This window comes from Lepisma saccharinum, chromosome 2 (assembly GCF_977018435.1).
Source record: "Lepisma saccharinum chromosome 2, izLepSacc3.1, whole genome shotgun sequence".
NCBI lineage: Eukaryota > Metazoa > Arthropoda > Insecta > Zygentoma > Lepismatidae > Lepisma > Lepisma saccharinum.
The window spans coordinates 204,201,784-204,214,805 of record NC_139230.1 but is presented as its reverse complement, the minus strand read 5'-3'; the positions used below and the strand labels follow the sequence as shown (position 1 = coordinate 204,214,805).

General features: G+C 37.8%; 1 protein-coding gene and 1 non-coding gene across 7 annotated transcripts in view; both read right to left on the bottom strand.

The window, feature by feature from the left end:
- Nucleotides 1-4,995: 4,995 nt before the first annotated feature.
- Nucleotides 4,996-5,067, bottom strand: TRNAT-GGU (transfer RNA threonine (anticodon GGU)). The gene has a single exon. It is a non-coding gene; the product is annotated as a tRNA-Thr (tRNA).
- Nucleotides 5,068-6,251: 1,184 nt separating this feature from the next.
- Nucleotides 6,252-13,022, bottom strand: part of LOC145984273 (uncharacterized) — a 466,606-nt gene continuing 459,835 nt past the window's right edge. For all 6 annotated transcript variants that reach the window (XM_083117902.1, XM_083117903.1, XM_083117905.1 and 3 more), the window contains 2 exons: nt 10,750-10,830; nt 6,252-8,792 (listed from right to left, as the gene is read on the bottom strand). In XM_083117902.1, the coding sequence (XP_082974028.1) occupies nt 8,053-8,792; nt 10,750-10,830 (821 nt within the window). In that variant the 3' untranslated portion in view covers nt 6,252-8,052. The remainder of the gene's footprint in view (nt 8,793-10,749; nt 10,831-13,022) is intronic.

Below are 13,022 nucleotides of genomic sequence, written 5' to 3'. Positions count from 1 at the left end.
TGAAAAAAACATTAAATATCAGGGTGGCGACAGACCTGGAAAACCTGGAAAACCGGGAAAAGTCAGGGAATTTGAGGTGTCAAAAAAAGTCAGGGAAATGTCAGGGAATTTCGTCTTCATTGACATCAAACACTCTTTGGAGGAAAATTGTTATAACTCTGGCACTATGGGAGCAATCTATTTCGGATAACTTTTGTTTTGCAGCTAAAAGATCAGCGCATGCAACCGTGTACAATTTAGAACACCGGACCGGGAAGGGGGGCTTGGGGGCACGTCCCCCGAATTTCAATGGGAAAACATAAAAATTTGTAGTTTGCTCCCTCTTCTCCCACTATTTTGGGGAGAAGGTGCAAACCTTAGTATTCTTTTCAAAGAATGGACATTTCTCAAGAGAACGTAACATGTTTCATGTTCTTGGGAGCCATAAAAGTTTAATACTAAGCCAAAATGTGATTTTTTTTTTTTTTATGAAAAATAGGTAATTTGCATTTTTCAAGGTAAATTGTTATACCTCGGGCACTATGGGAGCAATCTACTTCGGATAACTTTTGTTTTTCAGATAGAACATCAGAGCATGCAACCGTGTACAATTCAGAACGCTGGACCGAGGAAGGGGGCTTGGGGGCATGACCCCCGAATTTCAATGAAAAAAAATACATAAAAGTCTGCAGTTTGCCCCTCTTCTCCCCCTATTTTGGGGAGAAGGCGTAAACCTTAGTATTCTTTTCAAAGAATGGACGTTTCCAAAGAGAATGAAACATGTTTCATGTTGTTGGGTGCCATACAAGTTGAATAATATGCCAAAATGTGAAACTGTTTTTTACTAAAAATAGGCAATTTGCATATTGCTCAGAAAATTGTTATAACTCTGTCACTATGGGAACAATCTACTTCGGATAACTTTTGTTTTTCAGATAGAACATCCGAGCATGCAACTGTGTACAATTCAGAACGCCAAACCGAGGAAGGGGGTTTGGGGGGGGGGGGGCGCGACCCCCGAATTTGAATGAAAAAAAAACATAAAAATCTGGAGTTTACCCCCTCTTCTCCCGCTATTTGGAAGGAGGCATGGGCGTCCGGAAGGGGGAGGGCACGGGAAATGAAAGTCAACTAAAATTATATATTTGACACACATAATTTCATTTCAGCCACAATAATATGTGTTAATGAACGAACATGATAAATTCAAATTTAAGCAATGTTTTTTGAGGGAACAACATTATTATTGGGGAAAATGTGGCTTTTTGCCCCCCTGGAAAAAATACCATCCTTGCCCCTCCCTGGAAAAAAATCCTGCGGACGTCCATGGAAGGAGGCACAAACTTTAGTATTCTTTTCAAAGAATGGACATTTCTCAAGAGAATGAAACATGTTTCATGTTCTTGGGTGCCATGCAAGTTGAATAATAAGCCAAAATGTGATTTTTTTATGAAAAATAGGTAATTTGCATTTTTCGAGGAAAATTGTTATAACTCGGGCACTATGGAAACAGTCTACTTCGGATAAGCTTTGTTTTGCAGCTAAAACATCATAGCATGCAACTAAGTACAATTCAGAATGCCGAACCGAGGAAGGGGGATTTGGGATTTGTATTAAAAAAACAACATAAAAATCTGGAGTTTGCCCCTCTTTTCCTGCTATTTTAGGGAGAAGGCACAAACCTTAGTATTCTCTTCAAAGAATGGACGTTTCCAAAGAGATTGTAACATGTTCCTGGGTGCCATACAAGTTGAATAATGAGCCAAAATGTGAAACTGTTCGGAAATGTGGCATGGATATGTTGCGGAGAGGGTGGAGTGGGGATGGGGGATATTCATCAATATGAATTTCCCAGGCTTGCTCCAGACCTGTGTCAGTTTCCACGCAAACATAAGAGTATGAAGGTCCAAAAAGCACATCCATTTCGTAATCAGCACCATGATACCATATGGTATCATCGGGCCAGTACGACCTTACTCTGATGATACCATATGGTATCATCGGGGGTGTAAAGGATAAGCTTCTAAATATCATGTGAAAAATGCATTGAATTATGATTTTTTCTTGCCCGTATTGAAGTAGTAAGGGGACTTGTCAAGAGGTGGAGGGGATAAGAGCGGGTGGCGCCATCCGATAGTTGTCGGACGTCGTAGTAAGGCATTTTGTTGGGCAAACTGAAGGAACATGGAAACAAATAGGTTCCATTGATACATACGATTTTTCTCGAATATCACCACCGGACAAAGTATATCACTACACCATGCGACAGAAATTGCATGGACTGCAACATCCAACAAAAATCGCATGCATAAACAAGAAGAGCTTTAGACTGCAAATATGCTGCTCGAATTTTGTTACTCTTCTGGCTCACTTCACCTTATTTAATGTAGCAGTGCTTACGAAGGTTATCATCATCCTGACTTATTACTGGTTTCACACAAGTTAACATACGTTTACAATGACATTGCACTATTCTTAGTTATCAAGAAGAATCCAACCAAATGGGATATATATATATATTGAATACTATCACGAAAAAGTGAAACATAAATCTGCATTGGTGAACGTTATAAAAATTGGCAAGTGCATGCTCCCAACCTCAAATTTACTGCAACACTGGTATTGCAATGAAATTAACGCCACTCTCTGTTCTGTCTGTTTAAACTCGTGAGAGATGATCATTAATCTCTCACTGAGTAAGGTTAATGTCCAATATTATGAAATAAAATACTAATAATAAATACGTAAATATTTTAATATCATATTTACTCGAATCATTCAATCATAAAAGCAAATCACTTTCTTCAAGAATTGACTTTTCTCTGGCAGCCCTGCTAAATTTTCACTTTCCATCTACTGATTTATACGAGGGGTGGCCAGAAAGTAATTTCCAATTAGTAGGGACATTGAATTTTCGCAAACGCCAAAACCGGTAATTGCTGCGAAGTTATATTTAGGAATGTGCTGTGATGTCTGGACACATTTTTCGCCCGTTCGAAATATCATAATAACTCGAATTTGGCATAAAATGCGAATTGTTGGCGTTTTTAGCGATTTTTTTTAAAGAAATGTCCTAAAACAACGAAAAATTCCATGAAATCTAACATTCTTGTCTTTTCTAGGCCATGTTTGTGTACATAGAACATGCAAGTTTTCCAACATTTTACTCAAGAGTAAACTATAGAGTTATACGTACATGGAATAATTCCGATCGCCACATTAAATCATGTATTTCCCACGATTTTTTTCAACTTCTATCAAAACCATTTGCATTACAGAGCAAAGTGGCAGGGTTCTAACAGGAGATAGAGTGCGCATCTACTGTCACACGGGAGCTACATCTTCGTATTTGTCGCACGAGATATGTTTTGAATTACCAAGCTAAGTGCGCACGGTATGCCCATGGTATATGTGTCTGACAGCAAAGACTGGAACTATCTCTACCGCATTGTAGCTGTCAAATCCTTGCCCCGCCAGAAACCTCTTCAGTTAAACAAAGAGATGAAAGTCGGTACATTCAAGGCCGTGGCTGTACAGGGAGTGGTCGAAGATCTCTCACCTGAAGTAATGTAAAGGGCCTGTGTGTACTCAGCTGTATGGGGTTGTGCACATTCGATTGGTGTTCCGTGAATTGTCTGCACCATTGTCTGACCATACTATCACTCACGACGTCCGGTCTGCACACCTTACACGATTGCTGGTGGCTCTGTGCCAAATCCTGAGCGTGCAATGTAGGCTACATCGCAGACGGTGGGAGACTGTATGAGAGCTGCAATCTTTAACCTATAACTGTCCTAAAACGGCTGCATTGCAACTGTACCAGATTACAGCTACATGCCACTTCTTCCTGCCTGCATGTGTGTGTGTGTGTGTCGCTCTCCGACCACTAGTGCTGCGTATAGGCACCATTGGAGCTTTTTTCAGGATGCCCCTCGTATATGAACTTTCAGAAGCTTTTAATATTAGAGTGTTCCTGTTTTAATGTGTGGTTAGCTAAATCAGGTACCTATACAATGCAATTCTATAAATTCCTTGCGTTAAATTTCTAATACCTACATACCCTTTTCGTCAGTATTAATGGTATAACTGCATGTTGTCAGTTTCACAGTACTTCACTTGGATATACTGTACTGAAGCAGAAATCCCATTGATAATGTAAGGAAATATTTGTTCGATTCAATTGTTTCACTTATATGAAAGAGTTAAGTTGTTTGCTTTACAGAGAAGAGATAAGTATCTTTATGCATCGAAAAATGAGTCTTCACACATGGTTCTTACAAGCGGAGGGTTCTAAACCTCAGTGGAAATATCAACATATAATACCGAGAATGTATAAGGAGACTGATAAATTACAAATTGTATTTCTTAATCAATCACTCTTCACTCTTATCTCATTTAGTCGTAACTTTAAAAATAATCAAGTATTTTATTTTAAAGTTACTGCGTTTGACAAAATTCTGTAATCCTTCCCTAGCTTGTGAATTGTAATAATTTTCCAAATTCACTATTTTGCAGTTTGAATTCAAATCATAGAGAATAGAGAAATTAAGTCAATTTCATAGAAGATAATATTGGTACTTAACAAAACCATACGTGGATCTGTATGAGTTTATTATTTCCATTTGAAATAACATCGATTTAGTTTAGTTTGTAATTGTCAGGGAAAAATATAAATTTTGTCCTGGAAAACCTGGAAAAGTCAGGGAATTTCATTTCTGCTTGTTTGTAGCCACCCTGAATATTGTCCACAGAACTACACCACAGAACTTGAATAAAGCTTCCTAGTCAACACATATGTCACGAGCCGGCTCGTGACACACAGTCTATTTAGATGCATCTTTACAATTATGATTCTGTTAGTGTCATTGTGAATGAAAATAGTGAGATGTCAAGTTTTTTGTCTACTGAATTCGATTCAAAGTGTTAATGTTACAGATGAAATATGCACATGTACTGTACACAAGTGTAAGGAAGACATGTGATTATTGTTATGTAGAAACTCTCAGCGAAAAATGCAGGCTCGACCAGGACTTGAACCTGGATCTCTGGCATACCATGCCATTGCTCTAACCACTGAGCTACCGAGCAGGCCTGGCTTTGCCTGATTTTTCGCTATCGCTGCTACCGCAACAGGATCTGTTGCCTTTAAAAGCACTGGCAGAGACAATTCCTTGCAGGTAAAACAGCAATAGCGAAAAATCAGGCAAGGCCAGGCCTGCTCGGTAGCCCAGTGGTTAGAGCAATGGCACGGTATGCCAGACTCCCGGGTTGAAGTCCTGGTCGAGCCTGCATTTTTTGCTGAAAATTTCTATGTAGTACATCTCCTGTGTGTGCCTAATCTACAATGATTATTCTTGTTTATTAGAATTATTAATTAGACTGTCCTGTGTAGGTTCTTGCAAAAACCTTCATTTGTCCCAAACATGAAAACAATAATCACTTGAGCCTTTTCTGGTCATGAATTATAAAAGGTTTAAAATTTCAATTAAATTACTAAATTTGAATTCTGAAAGATCTAAAATGTCAATTACTAAATTAAAATGTAGCACTAATGCAAGTTAAGGCTCGGCTGGACCTTTGGCATTCGAATGGGTGATTTTTTTCAAATTTTCCTCTCCATTCGAAAAACTTGTTTGATATTTCATAATATGAAAAATTACATACACTTAGAATTGCTTCTAGAGCATTGTCATGAATTTTGGTGTAGTTTTCTTTCACTCTTGTCTAGATATTATCAATAGTTTCATGATTACATAAGTCTATTAAACTAGCCATTAAACAGTAAGGAACCTCTACAAATAACAAAAATTGAGATGTGGACATCGTGTCACTTAGAAGTGGTAATCAGCATTTCCCATCTACACATGGCACAATTCCCGTAGGAATGTACAAAGTGTAATAATGTAGTTTTCTTTCACTGTTGTCTAGATATTATCAATAGTTTCATGATTACATAAGTCTTATTAAACTATTGATAATATCTAGACAACAGTGAAAGAAAACTACACGAAAATTCATGACAATGCTGTAGAAGCACTTCTAAGCATATGTAATTTTTCATATTTTGAAATATCCAATGGGTTTTTTGTATGGAGAGGAAAATTTGAAAAAAATCGCCCATTCGAATGCCAAAGGTCTAGCCGAGCCTTAATTTACTAAAATTACAATTCCTATGCAGTAGTTTTTTTAATGTTGAGAGAGATTGTGTTTTTGCAAGAAACTTCTCAAATCTTCACATATGGTTCCCAGGAAAGAAAAGTTAACACTTAAAGAAGCTGTACATTTATTGAAGTAAATCATGGCAATAAATACATACAAATGTAAATATTAAGTGTGTTCTTGTGAAAGCACTAGTAGCAGCTTTATATAAACTCACACAAACCTATCAAACAATACTAGGGGAGGAGGGATGGGAAGAAAGGCTGGGTATTAGATGAAGGGTGTACTCATGGGAAGACAGGAAATACTTGTCATGAGTGCCACTGGCAGTCTCTTTCCTTTCATAAACCAGTCTTAAATACAACAAATATGCAGCATTAAACAATAGATTAACTATTTTGAGGATATGATAATAAGGATATATAATGAACCATGGTACACCAACAGGGAATATGCACAGATAATATTAACAACCCTGATATTTTATGTGAATAACTAGCTATTAAACAGTAAGGAACCTCTACAAATAACAAAAATTGAGATGTGGACGTCATGTCACTTGGTAATCAGCATTTCCCATCTACGCATGGCACAATCTAACTGCACAGGATATTTTTGAACTGAAACAAGAATTAGATGTACTTTTTTTTACTCTTATATGTATATACATTCTCACCAAGAAACAATTCCCGTAGGAATGTACAAAGTGTAATAATGCAATAGCTTCATTCTTTATCAATCCAACAACAGTGATTAAATCTCTAGTCATTAATACATTAATTTTCCATTCAGTGTTCAAGTTTGTATGGCTCAATGAACGAAGAACACAAAATTTCGGAATGAACAAACAAAAAAAAAAAAATCAAAGTTGACTTTCAACTTCTTTCATCAGCATTAAAAAATGTATTCTTTAAATAAACTTATCGCGTTCCTGCACATTCTATAAATATATGCTAAAGGACAAATTTTGCAAACTTGCTCTGAAGCAGTAAGGTGTTGGAACGGTTCCGATTTTAAAGGTAGAAAGGAAATATGGTATTGGAAACTAACATATGTTGTACATTTTCATCAGAGCCATAACCTGGACAGGCATAGATTCCACACTTCATTGTAACAGCAGCATCTATGAACATCAAATACAACAAATGTTTACTGGTAACACATAGAAGTTTACCATTTTTCATCATAGTCGGCTGTAAAAAGCATCACAAGTTTACAATGTAGGCAAATAACTTAGCTTCATGACATGCAATTGGTACTATAAGGTCTTGTAAATGTCTGCTTGATAACTCTGGAACCAGTCACCACAGTGCTCTTGGCAGTGATTTGGCATGGATCTTTATACCTGTCAAGTTTATCTGTATACTATAGTCGTACACCACCTTAACATGCTTCACAGTGGCAGCAACATTCGTCAAAGCATCCGTTTCAAAGCTTAAGCAGTCAGTTCACACTTTTTACAAATGATGGTACAAATGCTATATCTGCTCTTAATACTATGAAATTAATTGAAAGTCAGTCATATTTGGTTTCGGTAGTTTAACTTGCCATATTTGAGATTTAGAATTAATTTATTAACATTTGATGAGCAAAGGTGTTAAGTGAACGTGCTTCTCTTCATTTTAGTTTATTTCTTTTCTTTAAAAAAACAAACAATCTTTAAATCATTTTTAATGTCCTTTATGATCTGATCGTTAATCTCCTATTCTTGTTGTCTGCAACCCTGTTCTGGAAGCTATTGTGTTCCAGTAAACATTGAATGGGATCTGCAGAATAAAGAAAAATCACTGTGAGGAGATCTACAGATGCTTTTGGAGGATCCTGAAGTAAAGCATGTTATATAACATAGTTCGTATTTGAACACTGCAGGAAACAAGGAGCTCTTACTAAAATGATCTAATTATATGGCAAGTCCTATACTTTCCCTTCCTTGTCTGTATCTTTGCTTTTGCCCCAAAATTTGTCAAATCTGGTCCGCGCTTTCTCTAAAACGTCTGACGCCAAGGAGCGGCCCGAGGATGGGGACACTAGCGAGGCAGTTTTCGTAGGAGATTCTTGGACAGGAGGGGGGACTTCAGGGGCTTCTAATATATGGTAAGGAGTTGCTCCGCTCGGATGCCGAGGGACTGTTACCTCCGATGGTCCCTCTAGCACACGGTAGGGGGCAGGATGTTTCTGAGGGGCCGGCAGCTGGGGGCCTGGAGGTGGTGCCTCTGTGGCCCCACCCCCGGCTCCTAGCTCGGTGGGCTGGTACAAGACATCTGAGGGCACACCTGGAGCTTCTAGCACGCGGTATGGCACCTGAGGGATGTCCCGACCGGGCCACGCCTCCAGAACTTTGTAGGGGCCGGATTGGGACTGAACAGGCTTTGGAGGGACGCTGGCTGAGTCAAAAACAAAGGAAGGGTCTTCCAAGCATTTTAAAGTCGTCCCTGATGTAGATTTCTCTGCATCAGATGTTTGGGGTGAAACTTTCTCTTCCCTCTTTGCTTCCACTGTTTCAGTCACTGAGGGATCAACGTTTCTTTCATCATCATCATCATCATCTTCTTCTTCTTCCGCCTTCTCTGGTTTTTCTTCATCATATCCATTCACAGCAGTCAAACTTCCAATCATGGATGTAGTCATAGAATCAGAGCCGCTAGGCTTCCAGCCTGAGAAAGCATGCATAAAAAGAAGGAAATGAATTACAGTAGTCAAACCCTACTACACATTGCTCTCTAGTTTAGCTTCACTTAACACTATGTTCTTTCCATCTAATTATTTTTACCATACTGATCTTTTATTTTATATGAATCATTAATTACATGAAACAGGCAAGAGTTTCACACACAAATTTAATTCTTAAGGAAACAAATATTCTGGATTATAGAAGCATGGAATTATTTACTGATTACGAAGTCCTAAAAACCAAAACACAATATGAAGAAGAGCTCTCAATTAAATGATAGGCGAGTTCTGGAGAATTTCTAAGCTTTTTAGAACTAACACCATTCTAATATTCAGGGAATGAAGGGTATTGGATTGGTTAATCAGATGCAACGTCTTTCAGGCAGGGCTCAGTTGAAGCCAAGGGGTGTAAGGGATGACCCTTTCTGAAGACACCCAAATGTCAACTTCCCTTCCACATAGTACACCCTGGACTGCATTGTTGCAGACTAACGAGGCTCTGGCGTCTGGATTCACAGCCAGTATAATCCTCTGTGGGGCTTCTGTTGTGTTGTCCCTACATATTTGTGATTGTTCCTTCATCCTTCTCATCTTATCACCTTTCATCCTGATCTTCATGATTAGCCAAAACTGGCAGAAAATCGAAGTACAAAATAAACTAAATCAAGATTTACATTAGCTCCCGGAAGCTAGGGAACTTCACCAGAACTCACCTCATGTAAAACCAAGAAAAATTATCAATTCTTTACCTGAAAGCTACAAATCATAAAAAACATACCTTGAAAGATTTGGATAACTGAATTCAGCTACATTTATACCCTAGATTAAACTTACTCATAGTTAGTTCTGATATGATTTGAGTATCAATAATACTTTCAACAAATTTTGTAACTGTTCTGCAACAAGCTCTTCAGCTGGTATGCAAAAGACCTGGGTCAAACTTGTATTTTTTTTGCTCAAATTTCTACAGATATACCACATCTCTTGTGTGCCAAAATATGAATATAATAATACACAATGTTGTAACTATTTCTAAATAGACAGTTCCTTTTCTCTACAAAAAAAAGAAAAAGCCATCTCATTAGAGATGCATTATTGTGGAGAAATGTATTTCTTGTTCTGATCTAATTGTTTGCTATTTTGTACAAAGTTTGTACACTTTTCACTACTAAACCAGCAAAGGAAAATTTGCTCTCTGTGTTATATTCTGTGCCTTCACCTGGTGGGTGATACTAGTGACTTCTTTGCTTCCTAATCACAATGTTTCTCCATGGTCACACTAGATGGCAGACTGCAAAGTCCAGAGAACAGGGGGGTTGATAAGGGGGCTAAGGATACTGTTTTCAGTTTCTTCCTTTCAAATAACCAAATGCAAATTTCTTGCCTTCAGTTCTGCCACTTTTGGCTAATCACGAAGATGAGGATGAGTGATGATAAGATGAAATGATGAAAGGGACACTCGTAAAGAATGCCCAGGCCAGGATTTGAACCTGGGACCACTGATGTCTTAGTGCAATGTGCTAACCACTCGGACATGATGATGTGATCAGCACCATGCTCCGGTCACCTTTACCCCCTCAGGTTAGCCACCTGGGGGGTACCCCCCATTTATTAGAGGCTGGGTATACCCCAGAGCTGCTTCATGCAGAGACATTGTCTGAAAATGTCCACCTGAGACCACTCACCCTGGGAATCGAACCTAGGTCTCCCACGTGGCAGTCAGATGCCCTACCGACTGGAACACTGCAGCTCTGATTGGTAAGTAAAAATATTATATTACGTTTTATTTTGAGTGAAGATTTTGTACGTAAACTGAATTCAAATTCAAACAAAATATAATATTTGTATATGAATCACAACCATATGTATTTCTGGTTTTTAAATCTAGATTGTTATCCTTTACAATTCTCTGAAGAAAAAAACATAAAAAATGGACTTTACCTAATGGTTTGCCGGATTCTGCCTCAGGCATGGTAGGCGGTGTCCATGGTTTTGACTCGCTGTGTGGCCGACTCATTTCACCTGTAAATATTTTTCATTAATATTAGTTCAGGGTTGATGAGAAATCTACTTTCTGTTGAAATAGGAAATAATTTACTTTGATTGAACTTCACTACAACTCCATATAATTATGAATCAAAGAAGAAAAATTTACTTTTAACTGCAGCATTAAACATCTTTACTCAAAACTTTCATAAGGCTAAAAAATAAAGTTTACTCATGAGTGAAACTGAAATGTTGATGTTAAATATATCTTTGCTGGTATCATTTGTTTTTAGATTGATTCACAGTGAAATTGTCACACAATATGAACAATCAAGAAGTACTTGCATTAACTGTGTAGATACCATTTATTATTCTGGAGCCAGAAAGGAGGATCACTAAAAATTTCAGTTCTGTATGTTGGTGTTAAATATTTCTATAAATGCATTAAGTGTTTGTTACATATTTAGTTGTAAATGAGGAAGAAAGCTGTATTGAGGCAGTCATTTGAAAATGATTTAAATTGTGTTCTAGATATTTGAAATTAAGGTCTCTCTCACTAACTGAAATTTCAAGGTACCCCCTTCCTAACAGTTGGGCTGAAAAGTTCGTAGGCTGACTCATAGATGGCGTTACTAGAATTAAATCCATGTGATTTTTACTTAGTACTACCCTTAAAAAGATACGTGTATAAATTTCACAGCTGCCGGATAATTAGTTCGTGAAATATAGCATTGTGAGTGAAGCAGCTTTTGTTATTGTGAAAAAATGGATAAAAAAGAATTTCGTGTGTTAATAAAGCATTGCTTTTTGGCGAAAAAAAATACTTTTGAAGCCAAGGCTTGGCTTGATAAACATTATTCAGACTCTGCACCAGGAAAATCAACCGTTGAGAAGTGGTTTGCTAAATTTAAACGAGGCGAAATGAGCATCGAAGACGATGCACGCAGTGGACGCCCCAAAGAGGCTGTTACCGACGAAAACATCAAAAAAGTCCACAAAATAATTTTAAATGATCGTAAAGTGAAGTTGATCGAGATAGCTGAGACTTTAAAAATATCAAAGGAACGTGTTGGACATATTGTGCATGAATATTTGAACATGCGAAAGCTGTGTGCAAAATGGGTGCCGCGCGTGCTCACAATCGATCAAATGCAACAACGTTTTGATGATTCGGAGCAATGTTTAGCGATATTCAACCGTAATAAACACGAATTTTTCCTTCGATATATTACAATGGATGAAACATGGCTCCATAACTACACTCCAGAGTCCAATCTACAGTCAGCCGAGTGGACTGCACGTGATGAACCGAATCCAAAGCGTGGAAAGACGCAACAGTCGGCTGGCAAGGTTATGGCATCAGTATTCTGGGATGCGCATGGTATTATATTCATCGATTACCTCAAAAAGGGCCAGACCATCAACAGCGATTATTACGTAGCGTTGTTGGAGCGTTTAAAGGATGAAATCATGAAAAAACGGCCCCATTTGAAGAAGAAAAAAGTGCTGTTTCATCAAGACAATGCAACGTGTCACAAATCAATGAAAACGATGGCAAAATTATATGAATTAGACTACGAATTGCTTCCCCATCCACCATATTCTCCAGATCTGCCCCCCAGTGACTTTTTCCTGTTTGCAGACCTTAAAAGAATGCTCGCTGGAAAGAAATTTAGCACTGATGAAGAGGTAATCGCCGAAACTGAGGCCTATTTTGAGGCTAAAGAGAAATCGTACTATACAAATGCCATCGAAAAATTGTATGACCGCTATAATCGTTGTATCACCCTCGAAGGCAACTATATTGAATAATAAAATCGATTTTTTTTTAAAAAATATTTTTTACTATGTTAGCCTACGAACTTTTCAGCCCAACTGTTACATACAAGGAGAGTACCAAAAATTGAACATCATGCAGTGATATTGAAAGCACGTGCATTTTGTTTTCCATCTTGATAAGATTCACTTGTTCTGAAGTTAGAATTTAGTTTTGGCTAGTATTGAACGTCCACAATTTCATATGCTCAGTATTAATTTTCTCAACTCCCTGTTCGCCATGTTGTAAGATTTTGGAATCAGTGTTTTAATGCTTGGCTGGGCTTTTGGCCAATGCTAGTCAAGCCATTATCGAAATTTCCTCTCCTTAAAATTACATCTGCCTAGAATTCCTTCCAGAGTATTCACATGAATCTTCGGTAACAGTTCCATATGGGCACAATGTATTTCTT